This window comes from Asterias amurensis, chromosome 2, assembly GCF_032118995.1.
Source record: "Asterias amurensis chromosome 2, ASM3211899v1".
Taxonomy (NCBI): Eukaryota; Metazoa; Echinodermata; class Asteroidea; order Forcipulatida; family Asteriidae; genus Asterias; species Asterias amurensis.
In genome coordinates, this window is record NC_092649.1 from 5432904 (window position 1) to 5448553 (window position 15650).

General features: G+C 37.2%; 2 protein-coding genes across 6 annotated transcripts in view; both read left to right on the forward strand.

The window, feature by feature from the left end:
* The window catches only part of LOC139933911 (ATP-binding cassette sub-family C member 9-like), a 33655-nt gene extending 30912 nt beyond the window's left edge, over window positions 1-2743 (forward strand). Inside the window, exons 29-32 of the mRNA XM_071928143.1 lie at window positions 125-228; window positions 536-669; window positions 1163-1225; window positions 2529-2743. Of these exons, the coding sequence (XP_071784244.1) occupies window positions 125-228; window positions 536-669; window positions 1163-1225; window positions 2529-2666 (439 nt within the window). The 3' untranslated portion in view covers window positions 2667-2743. The remainder of the gene's footprint in view (window positions 1-124; window positions 229-535; window positions 670-1162; window positions 1226-2528) is intronic.
* A 3736-nt stretch (window positions 2744-6479) lies between these two features.
* LOC139952991 (voltage-dependent calcium channel subunit alpha-2/delta-2-like) overlaps window positions 6480-15650 on the forward strand; it is a 90291-nt gene continuing 81120 nt past the window's right edge. For all 5 annotated transcript variants that reach the window (XM_071952375.1, XM_071952366.1, XM_071952385.1 and 2 more), the window contains exons 1-2: window positions 6480-6731; window positions 8939-9020. In XM_071952375.1, coding sequence (XP_071808476.1) covers window positions 6622-6731; window positions 8939-9020 — 192 coding nt within the window. In that variant the 5' untranslated portion in view covers window positions 6480-6621. The remainder of the gene's footprint in view (window positions 6732-8938; window positions 9021-15650) is intronic.

A 15650-nucleotide genomic window follows, 5' to 3' on the forward strand; every position in this document is an offset into this window, starting at 1 on the left:
GCTACTTTCATTGCTTATTGGTTGTTCTTTTGTAGGGCAGCGCTATGAGGGCCAGCGGATACCAGCGCTATAAAAGTGTCCATTCTTATTCTTCTTCTTATTATTATTATTATTGTTATCTTAGGCGGAATCTGGACCCAGAGTGCCTGAGCTCAGACATTGAGTTGTGGAGTGCATTAGAGATTGCCCAACTTAAACAAGTCGTCTCCGGCCTCGAAAAAGGCCTCGGTAAATACTTTTCTAGTTTCATTGTTCATCATTTTCATACAAGCAACAGTGTGTATATGATTGTTTTCATCTAATAAAGATCACTCCCAGCCTTTTGCTGAGATAATAATGCCAGAAAAAACACCCTTGTCACACGCTTTCAGAAACTTGATTTTGAGACCTCTAATTCTAAATCTGAGGTCTCGAAATTAAATTTGTGGAAAGTGTCGGATTGAAACTGTTCATTTTTTTACCAAGAAGATTACCTTCTGTGTCTGCTTTGGCCTAATATGTGCAGCAACACTAACTTTGAAGTATCTCTGTTCAGACTCCGACGTTGCAGAGGGTGGACAGAATTTCAGCATAGGTCAACGTCAACTCTTCTGCCTCGCCCGTGCTTTCTTAAGGAAGTCTCGTATTCTAGTCATGGATGAAGCAACTGCATCCATGGATATGGAAACGGTTAGTTACCTCATTTGTCCTCATTAGGGGTTGTTTTACAATTTTTGTTTTATTCCAAGTTTTTTTGAATTTATTTTGCGGCTAACAAGGGGCATTGAGGGTGAGGGCTTGGGTCTGGATGATCAGAATTAGGGGCAGGAGCTGGGGGCTTCTCAGATTGCGTGTTCCTATACTACATGGAAGTGTCGGAAGTTTCGTGGCCGAGCGGTTAAGACCACCGTTAATTTAAACTCTGGTGTTTCTGATCAGCAGAGTGTGGGTTTGAATCCCCAGCCGTGACACTTGTGTCCTTAAGCAAGACACTTAACCAATAGCCTCATCCTTTGGTTGGGACTTTAAGCCGTTGGTCCCATGTGTTTGAGAGATGGGAAGCCAATGTAGGTTGAATAGATGAGGACTGATGGAGTCAAAGTTGGGTATATTTAGAATCAACCTTGCAGCAGTCTTTTGAACATTGTGAATGATGATAACTTCCAATCCAATATCATTGCAGGACAAGATTTTGCAGGAGGTTATTGCGACTACCTTTGCTGATCGTACCCTACTGACAATTGCAGTAAGTTTTCTTTTGCAAAGTTCTATAAAGCACTCCAGTTGTTTGATATTTTATTGAATCAATTTCAAAATGCGACTTTGACAATTTTTTTTTTTAATAGAATGAACTTACTGGAACAATTCAGTGTATTTGATTGTTTGTTTGCCTGTAATCGTTTTTGTTTTTTTTGGTGGGGGGGGGGGGGGGGTTGACGGGTACTTTAAAAAAGTATTTCCAACATCACATTTATTGTTTCAAAACTTTTATGCATCGACCGGTGGCCTGGTTTAAACCCCTTCGAGAAAAAAAAATTGTTAAACAAAATATAAAGATCGCACTACCATGCAGTTTTCAGAATGGGAAACAGGACTCTTGAGAATGCTTGTAAACTGTTTTGGAGGATTGCCATTTGCTAAAAAACAAAAACAGAATAAACAATTAATGTGTTCTTATGGTCAATTCATCATTAGAATAAATGGTGCGTAAAAGGGTTAAAGACACTGGACACTGTTGGTAATTAACAAACCTGTGAACTTGGTCGTCAGAGTTGTGTGCTTTCAGATGCTTGATTTCGTGACCTCAAAATCTCATTCTGAGGTCTCGAAATCAAATTCAAATATTCTAGTGGAAAATTACTTCTATCTCAAAAACTATGTTACTTCAGAGGGAGCCGTTTCTCACAATGTTTTATACTATCAACCTCCCCCTATTACTCGTTACCAAGTAAGGTTTAATGCTGACAGCTGTTTTGAGTAATTATCAATAGTGTCCACTGCCTTAAAAGGGAAGGTACACGTTAGGTAATAAGTCAAAACAAATATTAACTTAAAAACTGACTTGGTAACGAGCATTGGAGAGCTGTTGATAGTATAAAACTTTGTGAGAAAAAGCTCCCTCTGAAGTAGCAAAGATTTTGAATAAGGGGTAATTTCTCACTAAAATAATAAAAGACTTCTAGCTAGAACTCTTTTATTCCTATCTGAAAGCACACAAATTTGTCCAACAAGAGTGTTTTCATCATTTTCTCCCAACTCCGATGACCAATTGAGCTCAAATTTTCACAGGTTGTTTATTTTATGCAAGTGAGAACACTGGTCTTTGACAATTACCAATAGTGTACCTTCCCTATAAGCAACAAGTATTACATAAATCAGAAAACATCTACATGTATATAATAGTTAACAATTTTATTCTCTAAGAAATATTCTATGTGATTGCATTTCACTATAAAATTGCAGGCACTTCTTGACAATAGTCAAATGCCACTAAAGATGAAGACAACTGATGAAACACCTACTTTGATATCATTTTTTTCTCATTTAAGCATCGCTTCTCCACCATCATGAACTTTGACACGGTTCTGGTACTGAGTAATGGAAAGATCATCGAGCACGACTCACCAAGGAAGTTGATGAACGATGAGGACAGTGCTTTTGCTGCACTGGCAAGAGGCAATGAATGAGATTGCAGATCAGGGAAGACTGGGTCAAGTTTAGTTAAATAATAAGGTGACAATTTTAGGGTGCATTCGTTTAGCTTCCCTGGGTCGACCCCGATGTTGCGTATTTTTTTTTTTTTTCCAGGACGAACGTGGGCAAACAATTACCCCACGTTCGTCCTGGAAAAGTCGCCTATTTTGTTTTCCAGTATGTTCCACCTGGAAAAAAAAAAGACGCATCATCACGTGAGCCTTCTCGTCGTGACGTCAGTGCACCTTGGGTCAGCCCCAAGTGACCCTATCCACAAGTGGGGCTCTTGGGGCTGGCCCAAGGTGCACTGACGTCACCACGGGAATGCTCACGTGGTGACGTGTCTGTTTTTTTTTTCCTGGTTCGAGGACGAACGTGGGGTAATTGTGTGTCCACGTTCGTCCTGGAAAAAAATAAAATAGGCCACATCGGGGTCGACCCAGGGAAGCTAATCGAATGCACCCATTACTGCTCAGAGACCATATAGCGGCCGCTAGCAGCTTGTATCAAAATACCCAAAGCAGACGCAACTTCTGCTGTAATAGTGGGGTGATTAAGGGTCTGGTACTTTTTGGAGGACACAAAACACAATGTCCACAGATTTACATCAAACTCAAATAGTTTGAAGATAACGATGGTAGAAAGCTTCCCTTAAAAATATTACATGCTGAGGTGCTGTAGTTGTTGAGGATTGAGTAAATACAAGTAACGAAAATAAATAATTATCGTCTCGGGAGACGAAAATTATTTTAGCATGTAAAACGTGTTTTTCGTGACATTGTTTTTTTCATTTCTCAAAAACTGCAATGTCTGGGCGTATGGTGATGATTATATAGAAATAAATGGTTTCTTCAACGGTAAAAAGCAACTTTCTTTTTGTAGAGCACAAAACATATTGTCCCCAGATTTACATTAAACTGACACAGTTTAAGCAGGAGGTATGAGATTGGCCAAGACCATGCATAGAGGTACCAGACTATGTAATGATGCTGCATTTATAAATTAAATTTAAAACAGTAAACAAAGTCCATATTTTTCTAACTACATATTGGGTAAAGTGTTTAGAGTTTGCATCACTAGTGGTATTTCTCTATATTTTGATTAATTTTATTTTATTTTATTGCTTGTTGTTAAGCCCGGTTCATACTTCATGCGAATATGAAGCGAATGTTGACATCACAAATTCGCAACGAATAATTCTTCGCAGCAGTTCAACTCTGGGCAACTCACTTGCCAATATCGCTGCGAAGGGAGAGTTGTGACGTCAAATTCACATCAAATTCGCATTGCATTCGCAGGAAGTATGAACCGGGCTTTACTGTGTTGTGAAATTAGGGTATGTATAAAAATTTGATTTATTTTGTTTTGAACAAAAAGAAGACATTCTGCTATATTTAGATAAAAGTATTTTGATAACTTTTGAAAGGTAATGTTTAGTAGGTTTCATATTTGTTTATTGTCTTTATTAAAAACAACTATTTTTGTGTTACTGATAAGTATTGAAGGATTGTTTTGAAATAGCTATGGTATTTATATTTACTTTGTCTGCTGCAGTGACGATATATTTTTTTGAAAAAAAAAGTTAGGATAATTTTATTTATTTGATGTTTAATAAAATTGTTATTTTTGTATTAGTCACCATAAAACTGTTTAAATGATTACGTTTGAAATATTTATATTTATTTATTTATGTATCTATTTATTTGTATATTTACTTATTGTGTCGTCCCCTCACAAAACAAATTATGTTATTTAATGTTCAGCAATAAATAATTAATGAATCATGGTAATATAAGATGAATGATATTCTATGTGATTGCCTTTCTCACTAAACTCAGGCACTTCGTGGAAATCCATGGTGAAATGTCATTAAAAATGAATTCAACTGAAACACCTGCCTTATCTTGTGATTTGATGTCTACAACAGGCCTTTGTTAAAAAGGTGTTTTATTGAAAGTTCTTATTTACCTTGATCTTTGTTGATGCTGATAAACCAAGTTTTGATAAAGGGAATCAATGTGTGGTGAAGAGGTTTTCAACTATAGTGGTTTAATCCCAACGAGGCCTGGTTCTTGATAATTTTACCGAGACGAAGTCGAGGTGCAAGGTCGCTTGTCACGCCCATGAGTTAACACTTTTTACCGGTCATAAACAAAGGTTTATACACACCCACGTGACGCGCTCTCCACCAATAGCGAAACTGTCTGAGGTATTTATGAATGTTGGTTTGAAGCACTGGATGTATTAACACTCTGTGGTTAAGAGGGGTTGATTTTATAGATACAAATCTATGTACCAATTTCTTATTGGCCTACGGGTAAAAAATAAAAGGGGGATTTCTCTCTCCTATTGTGTGCCCATATTGTCCCCCATTGTTTTGCTTGGAATGCGGGACAGCATTTCCCCCCTGTGTGTGGTTACAAATTCCTGGGAAGTGTTATTATTTCAAACTAATTCTGTGAGAGTGTTCAGTAAACTCCAACGGTGAAACCAAAAGTTTAGTTACTAGAAACTGACTTTTGATGGAAAAAACAAAGTGCATCTGAACCAGGGGAACAGACACTTGATTTTGGAAGGTGTTTCTGTAAAACGTAGAAAAGTAAATAAAAAACATTAAAAACGTATTATATTACAAAAATGAACTAGGTATAATGAAAAACTTCTTAGTGCAATGCCCCCTCACCCGCTTTTCTTCCACTTGTGACTCGCCAATCAAAATTGGTTTGGCAGAAACATGGAGCTGCAAGGCATGCGAAGAAAGCTTTGTTTGTAACTCTGCTTAGCAGAATTAAACCAGGTCAAACACATTGATGTGAAAAAAATACTGACTTTTAACACCTTTTGGTGAGGAAAAGAAACCTTTTGCATCTCTATGAAATTTGGGTCCTGTGAAGTGAAGTGATGTCGATTCAAAGATAAATTTTAATTAAGGGAATCAATGTGTGGCAAAGAGGTTTTCAACTAGTGGTTTAATCCCAACGAGGCCTGGTTCGTCGAGGTAAATTATCAACAACCAGGCCTCGGCAGGTTTAAACCATTAGTTGAAAACCGATTCAACACACTTTGGTTCCCATTCATAAATACCTTTTCGGTAAAAAAACATCAACACTTTTGGTCAAAAAGTAAAATAAATGCAAAAATAATAATTGTTCAATGATTTCTTTCAACACAGCATCCCTCCAGCTATGAAATGGTAAGGCCCTCCGCCGCCCTCGGGTAAACATCTCCTTATAAGTGAATGTGGGCGTTGCACGTATCGCAACCCGGCCGTTGCTCTCGACCAATAGGAATACAGAAACTGTCTTATAATCACAGGTGCAAGCTCGGTGTCACGCCCATGTTTCAACACTTTTTACCGGTCATAAACAATGGTTTACACACCCACGTGACGCGCTCTCCACCAATGGGAATAGCGAAACTGTCTGAGGTATTTATGAATACATGTTTTATAGTCCTATAGAAGGTTTTTTTGTTTGTTACATATAACAAGTAGAGTAACTATAAAATCCCAAATTTTCGATTGCAGAGTCTTTCTCAAAAACGTATCATTTAGGTTTTAATACTCGTCTGTTTTATTTTTTAGGAAACATAACTTTATTGTATGCTGCCCCGAATTGAATATTTGAATACAATGCGTTTTGGAAACACAATTTTTATTTGGGTTGGCTCTTTTACATTTTCTCATGGTCTTAAAACCAACCCCGGTATACAGCTACTACTTATGTTCTGAAGACGGCACCATACTACACTTTATTTTATATGTGATCACACGATCCCACATAAATAATAAGCAAGACATCATCAGCTTGAAATTTATCACTCGCCATTTAAAAGTACAATCCTGAAATGATGTTTATTGACGTCCTATACCTTTGATCTGCCATAAAATTATCGTAATCTTCTTGGATAACTCATATAGGCTTCAATTGTTTTATTTTGGTGGCCATCATGGCTGGAACAAGGAAAATTTTCGGCGTTATATCGGTGCTTTATTTATTGTCCGTCTTCGAATTTTGTCGTGTGAAAGCAAATGGAGTTCAGATGCCTGCACCTTCGTTGTAAGTATTTTTATGAGTTTTATAAATTGTACCAATCAATAATTAAAATGACAGATAATTAATTTGTCAATGTTCGTTTAAATCTTGAAGGGAAAAAAAACTTCATATACTAGAGAAGAAAAAGGAGTGCAGCTCAAGTCAATAAAATAAAAATAAATTCCATCCATTCCAGAATCCAATTCCAGACCAAATCTACATTATCTGTCATTTGTTACATGTCGTACTCAGCCCTTTTGGCCTTAGTAAATAATGTCTGTCAATTCCTTACCTCATTATTTAGTTTGTTTGATAGAAAAAGATAACAAAAGTTGGCTAAAATTCTACATCAGTACCCTACTTCTAGAAACTATCTCTCCCCTAATTTAGGTCAAATTTATCATTTTCATTGTAGGCCAAATAAGTTGTATTGTATAGACCTTATATGCACAGTATGACGTCATTTCAGTACGGCGCCCCCGCATTGAGGTCAAAAGGAGGTTGTTCATTGGCCAATCTATGTGCATTTCGATTGTATCGTCACCATTTGACCTCAAAGATGGCGGCTGGATGACGTCAATGCATAAGGTCTATTGTAACTTGTATTTTGTAAGGATAGCCTAACTCAGTTATCATAACCCGACCCTACACCTAGAACTATTTCGGTTTCGTCCGGCTATCGTCTCCTGTAAGGACATAACCAAAAAAGTTCTAGGAGTAACCCGACCCCTTCCAGACAGGAGAAGGGTTTTGAAGACAGAATGTACACTTTGTCAAGTGTGCCAAAATCAAGGGGAAACAATTAAGATAAATTATGATTAATAATCTGGCCATGCAATGAAACGTTGGCTTGAATTTTCCTTTTGTTCGTCTGCTTATTAAACTGTGCCAACTTCATTGTGCATACAGTTACAAGTGTTTGAAAATGACTCTGTTGAAAGATTAGAAGAGGAAGCAGCTTACTGGTCTACATCTATTCAGCTACTTGTCAAAGCCTTCTCAGCATCTAGACAAGGGTGTGGCTGCCGATTGGTGAACGGTTTGTGTGCTCATCAGTGGGTGCCAAAATATGTACAAAAATAGAGATATGTGCAAGTAAAAACATGACTCTTGATGCCTACTCGCATCTGATGGCCTCTTTGAACTGCTCCAAGCATGCCAAGGTGAGCAGCTCGACGATGTCTTGAGGAAGCTCATCCCAGTCTTTTGAGGTGGAGGAAAGAAGCTGTATTTGTATGAGTCTGATGATGTTCGTAGTCTTGTAAATTTCAGGCGATGTTGACTTCTGGTTGCTCTGGCCTTATGTTTGATGTACATAGTCTGGGTGAGGAATGGCTATCTGATGGTTGAGGATATTGTACATCATGACTGGACGTGATTGTAACAGAGCTTTGAAAAATCTCAGGCATAGCTGGCCTCTGGACTTGGCATCTCTGTTGTAATCGTCGTTCTTTAAGTGCTGGGAGACCGATGTCCAATCTCATAGTTGTGGAGGCCCATAGGCCATGGCCTCCGTTGCCCTTGTCTTGGCCTTGGTGCCCTTTCAAAAATTCCCATAGACTTTCAGATTTTCCAATATGGAAGTGCCCTTTTCAAAATGAAAATGGCCTTGCCCTCTAAAAGATGAAATTCCAGGCCTGAGCGTATACCCTCCTCTGAACTTTCTCAAGGCTGTCAAGTTTGATTTTGCCGATATGATCCCATATTGCAGCCCCGTATTCCAGTTAAATGACCTGGCAAATGTTGTGTATGCCTTTTTCTTGAAGGAGGAAGAACATATCAAAGCAAATGTTGCCTGCTGTGGAATACATGTAGTTGCAATTACGTAACCCTCCTGCCGGAGGGTTATGTTATCGCAACTAGCTGTGGTCATCATGTGTTATAAATGGGGTCCATGAGTTTTTAACACCTTTAATTTCTATTTTGAGTGCTATACTCCATGTACATGTACTCTAGGATTTTAGGTTGGTTCAGCTATCGTTTCCACGAACGATAGCGGAACAAACCTCATAGTTAGAGTAATCATAATAATAATAATAATAACCCGTTTTAGAGTGATGATCTTCGATGGAATATTGCTTTACAGGCCCTATTGTGTTATTATTTTACAGGCCCTAGTAAATATAATGTGGTTTAAATTTTTACTATCACTTTTTTGACGAGTGTCTTATTAAAGTTCTCAATCTCAAAATGGTTTGACATAGATTGGTTTTCTTTTCTTTTTGTTTCAGAGTTGATAATTGGTCAGCAGAAATCAGCAAAGAAATCACAAGAAAACTAGATAATGCTAGCGGTGTGGAGAAAGTTAAAACGGTATGTACACAGCCAGAGGAATTCCTTCCTCCATGGTACAACATTTATGCCTAAAGCTCAGTTCATAGGAATTTTGACGTCACAAATTTGCAATAAATAATTAGCATCGGTTGACTAAGTGCTCAACTCCTGCGAAATAGTCGCTGCAAAAACAGCCCTGTGACATAAAAATTCGCTTCGCATAAAAAATTTGCATTCGCAGGAGTTATCGATCTGGCTTTAGTCTTGTTGTAATTTGTCTTTATCAGGCACTGGCACTCAAAATAATTAATTAGCATAAAAACTTACTTGGTAATGAACAATGGACAGCCATTGATGGTAAAGAACATTGTGTGAAATGGCTCCCTCTGAAGTAGTTTTTGAAAAAGAGGTAGGGCCTAACTTCTTACTCAAAAACTTTTAATATTTTTTACTCATCAGAAAGCAAACACACTTATGCAACAAGGGTGTTTTTTTTCCTTTCATTGCTCTCTTGCAGCTTTGGTAACTAATTGAGTAAAAATGTCACAAATTTGTTAATTAAATGCAAGTTGGGATACACACCCAAAGTGTGAATTTTTTTATTTTTCTGACATTTTTGACAAAAAGTATAGTGTATCATGTCCATACTATAAATATTGTTTTTTATTTAAAGACACTGGACACTATTGGTAAATGTCAAAGACCAGTCTTCTCACCTTGGTGTATCTCTGCATATGGATAGTATAACAAACCTGCAAAAATTTGAGCTCAATCGGTCATCGCAGTCGTGGGATAATAATGAAAGAAAAGAACACCCTTGTCACACGAAGTTGTGTGCTTTCAGATGGTTGATTTCAAGACCTCAAATTCTAAACCTGAGGTCTCAAAATCAAACTCAAGGAAAAAATAGACTATGTCACTTCAGAGGGAGCCGTTTCTCACAATGTGTTATACCATCAACCTCTCCCCATTACTCGTCACCAAGAAAGGTTTTATGCCAATAATTATTTTGAGTAATCACCAATAGTGTCCACTGCCTTTAAGTCTTATTTATTTATTCATTTATTTATTTTTGAAATGTGTTATTTTTTGTTTCTTTATTTTTTTCGGGGGGGGGGGGGGGGGGGAGGGTTCATATCAACTGACTATTGATTTTTATTTTTTTATTTTATTAAAGGAACACGTTGCCTTGGATCGGTCGAGTTGGTCTTTGAAAAGCGTTTGTTATAAAATGCATTGGTTGGCAAGATTCTGTAAAAGTAGAATACAATGATCCACATAAACATACGGTGGCTGATCTCCGCCAACAAATAAACACCTTTTCAGTAGGGCGTTATAACGCCCTAATTTAGGGCGTTATAACGCCCTAATTAGAGCGTAATAACGCCCTATAGGGCGTTATAACGCCCTAAATTACGGCGTTATAACGCCCTATTTCTCAATTAGGGCGTTATAACGCCTAATTTAGGGCGTTATTACGCCCTAATTTAGGGCGTTATAACGCCCTAAATTACGGCGTTATAACGCCCTATTTCTCAATTAGGGCGTTATTACGCCCTAATTTAGGGCGTTATAACGCCCTAATTAGGGCGTATTAACGCCCTATAGGGCGTTATAACGCCCTAAATTAGGGCGTTATAACGTCCTATTTCTCAATTAGGGCGTAATAACGCCGTAATTTAGGGCGTTATAACGCTGTATAGGGCGTTATTACGCCCTAATAGGGCGTTATAACGCCCTACTGAAACAGTGTTTATTTGTTGGCGGAGATCAGCCACCGTACAAACATGCCTCGAAATTGCACGGTTTTCCTTTTGCCTCGTCGACTAACTCAGTCGGCCATTTATGGGAGTAAAATTTTTGACTCCCATAAATGGCCGACCGTGTTAGTTCGCACAGTAAAAGGAAAACCACGCAATTTCGAGGCAAACTTGTGTGGATCTTTGTATTCTACTTTTAAAACATATTTCCAACCAATATATGCATTTTATAACAAACGGTTACAAACGCTTTTTTATAGACCAACTCGTCCGATCCAAGGCAACGAGTTCCTTTAATATGATACAAAAATAGTGTACACTATTTCTAGGCTGAATGCTAAGATCGTATTGGTCACTATTGCTTTTATACATAATTATTTTATTATAGTGTCAGTAAGATGAGCCTTTTAAACAAAAAATTATCAAAGCCTACATATACTTTATAATTTCTGTACACTGTGCATACATGTAAATTTTATCAATCACTCTTAATGAGATATTACCTACCAACAGACCTTGTTAAAATGCATGTGTGGAGTGTGCAAATTTTGAAGAGAAAGTTCATTCCAGTCCTCTTGATTTCATTATAAATAAAGCACTCATATTTTCAGATGAAAGAAATTCGTCTTGTGTGTGTGAGAAATCGTTGGTCATGTATGTAGTGCTTTTGTTGTATACGTAGGGACTTTCTCTTAGGAAAATTTCATTTTCAGTAAAACAAAGGTCACTCTTCTTTGAGCTGTCACTCATTTAGAGTAACTTACAATTACATGTAATTGAGAGAGAGCGAGCACTTTAAAAAGAGAGAGAGATTGGAGAGCACTTTGAAAAAGAATGGAAATTTTCTTTTCTGTGGAAGAGAGTTGAGTGCCTTTATCTTGTGTACATAAAGGGTTCTATAGACCTTTTTATGCACATGACGTCATTTCAGTACGGCGCCCCCGCATTGAGGTCAAAAGGAGGTTGTTCATTGGCCAATCTATGTGCGTTTCGATTGTTTCGTCACCATTTGACCTCAAAGATGGCGGCTGGATGACGTCAATGCATAAGGTCTATTTAAAAATAGATGTACAATTGAACAAAATTTTTGCAAAAGAAGTATTTTTTTGACTTCAGAAAGGTCAGAGAGATTTTTTCTGAAGTACATGATGTAAAAGTAAGGCTACTATGTAATGTACACAAAAAAAATACCCTTGCAGTAGGAAATATATAATTTTGTAAATTGTCCCATCTTGGGCTCAGACCTAAGGGTTGGGTTCCACTTAGTCAGTCAGCGTAGACATGTGTTATGATTGAAGACAGCAGTTCAACTTTTTTAACATTCATAATAATGTATTCATTTATTATATGTGCAAGTGTCATCAAGATTAGGCCTATATATGTACATGTATGTACAGATGTGCATTACAATAGTAAAAAAAAGGCAGTGGTGTACATGTACAACATTCTATCAACAGAATAATTATTACAGTACATGAAGACCTGCTGGACAGCTGTTTATTGAAAAGTACTAATGGCCTGCCAATTTGGGCTACTATACAAATGTGTACGTTGTATGGCTAGCAGTTTAGATACATTGGAGGCCATCAGATGGGCAGCATGCATTAACACAGTTGACATGGTTGATGGCCATGATGGGAAATAGTGCACATGGCCTGAAACTGCATCAACTGTAGGCCATGTAATAGTCGGTCTGACTATTGTACAGTGTACAAGTGCATCATACACTTTACATGGTCAAATACTAAAATATACTGAATTATTTAGCTCCCTTAATGCTGAATGGAATTTTATATATACGTAGCGTACTGAACTGTAATTGATTTTTTGGTCGCAAATTGCAATTTGCGAGCGTGACATTTAACAAAGCAACATTTAATGTGCACAGTACTGTACACACTCAGTTTCACTGGGTCAATTTATTTTTGAAATACATGTTTTAGTAGCATTGATTATTGTACAATAATAATATTTATTTGTAGTCTTTCTTAATATTTATAATTATTAAGCCTAAGCGCATATAAAACCATTATTACTCAAATGCTCCATTGAAAAGATGAATCTTTATGTAGCAACACGTTGCCTTGGATCTGTCGAGTTGGTCTGTGAAAAGCGTTTGTAACCGTTTGACACTATAAAATGCATATGATTAGAAAGATATTTTAAAAGTAGAATGATCCACACAAGTATCACTCGAAATTCCGTGGTTTTTCCTTTTACCTCGTCGACTTACACGGTCGGCCATTTATGGGAGTCAAATTTTTTACTCCCATAAATGGCCGACGGTGTTAATTCGCAAAGTAAAACGAATGCAATTTCGAGGCAAATTTGTGTGGATCATTGTATTCTACATGTACTTTCAAATCATCTTTCTAACCATGCATTTTATAACAAACGGTTACACACACTTTTCAAAGACCAACTCAACCGACCCAAGGCAACGTTTTCCTTTAATTTTAAAATTGGTTTTAAGAAATTGATGATTTTACTTGTGATGGCAATTGATCCTACATTGTAGTACATCATGGAGGAAGTTCTTCCTCCATGCGTACATGTACATGTTTGTACGTGCGGCATGTAATGGTGCGGCGCAGCATGAATGACTGGATATGGGCCCAATAAGGAGGCTAGAATTTTAAGACCGCAGTTTACGATGAGGAGGATCATGTGGTTGTTAAAAGAAAATATGCATTACATGTACAATGGTGATTACAAGTTTGCATAATTTGTGTACAGTGTACAATGTATGTACGTGAACGGTAATAACATCAAATGCAGGCATCATTGTATCAACTGAGCATTCCAAATTGCTGCACATACATGTAATTGGTTTTTGATTCTAGCATCAAATTAAAAATGCTCACCCACTTTATAAGCTGTACTGATATTGCACAATTGATTAGTTATGCAGGCTTGATGCTGTACTTCATTGAGGTATCAGAGGCAACAGTAATTGACAGTTTTCACTTGGCGTAGAGGTGCCCTATATCAATAAACACCCCTTATTACTCTTGCCCTTTCAACATCAGTGGACACTATTGGTATTTACTCCAAATAATTATTGGCATAAAACCTTACTTGGTAACGAGTAATGTGGAGAGGTCATTGTGAGAAACGGCTCCCTCTGAAGTAATGTAGTTTTTGAGAAAGAGGCAATTTTACTCGATATTTGATTTCGAGACCTCAGATTTAGAATTTGAGGTCTTGAAATAAAGCATCTGAAAGCACACAACTTCGTGTGACAAGGGTGTTTTTTTCTTCTTTTCATTATTATCTTGCAACTTCGACAACCAATTGAGCTCAAATTGTCAAAAATTTGTTACTTTATGGATATGTTGAGATACACCAAGTGAGAAGACTGGTTTGACAATTACCAATAGTGTCCACTGTCATGACTGTCTTTAAAAAACTTGAACCAGGCCTGAAATACATACTACAGTATACTGTATAGTGGGTGTCTGTGTGTCTTTTGGACACCCTGTGTTAAATTTGGACACCCTATTATTATCTGTCATTTGAATGTTAATTTAAAAATTTATTATAAAGTGAAAACTTGGGACACGCCTCCATCTTTTAAAAAATTTCCAGTAAATTTCTAAGGCACATTTTTATCAAATCTGTGTAGACGAAATGATCTTTTATACTTGATTCAAGTATACAATGCAACAATGTTTATCGTACACAATGTAGTATAGGCCTACTTGGTGATGTATACTGGATATATTTTGAGTTTTAATATGTGACACTGCATGTTCTGCGCAAGTGAATTGCTCTCACGCACATGGTAGTCTACTGTAATGGAGAGCAATGAGGCGTTGTACATGGGATAGTATGTTTGGAGGTGTCGAGTTATGCTGATCTCCGTCATGTACATGTACTACACACAGTGGTACCACCAGTACGTTCTAAATGTAAATGAACCACACGGGAGGGATTATGTATGCATGATGATGATGATGATGCGTTTCTAGTGTCAAGCTCCTGTGCATCAGTAATAGGCCTACATGTACATGTACATAAATAATTAGATGCATGATACAAGGTGCAGGCACACATTGAGCATGTTGAGATAACAGACAGTGAAGGCATGTAGAACTGACAGTTGTTTTTTCCACCAACATGAGCCATGGCCTCCATACCATATTGTCAATTCCCAAATTAAAAACTAAAAGTGTTCATGGAGAATACGTCAGTACGTAGACCATGTGTAAGCCTGATGTGTATGGATACTTGTTGTAGGCATCTAATGTACATCATCATACATTACATGTCCTATACAATGTACATGTAAGCTTATCACTTCTTTTTTCTCCATGCTTTATTTTTGTAAGCAATCCACTGGGGGTAAAAGTACATTTATTCTGATATTAGAGCTGTCAACTATCCTGTAACACAACAGGAATTTGTGTGTGAAAGTAAACCAAGGTCCAATATTTCCATGTTCTAATTTGAAAACCCCTGATTATGGAAACTTTTCTCATAATATGTTGAATGTATTTTTTCTACATAGAAGGGGGGGGGGGGGGTATTTATTTATTTATTTATCTCTTTATTTGTATTTGTTGTGTACATGTGATAGAACACACAGCCACACTGTAGGCTGTACACACACCATGTAGGCCTACAACAAGAAGTCAAGTTTCCCAAATTAAAAAGTGTCAATTTATTGCGAAATTGCCCTAGAAGCGCAATAGATAAATGGCAGTGGATATTATCAGAGAGCAGGCTGACAAATGTCATTCCCTGATTCTGCAAAAAAAAAATCGGAAAACAAATCCAATCTTTCCATGTTCAATGAATGAACAAATTGTTGATACAAAAATTTGAAAATCTCTGTTTATGGACATTTTTATCGGGTGAATGTGATTCTAAATGTCGCATTTGTTATTTTTGTTGGTATAAAGTCGCC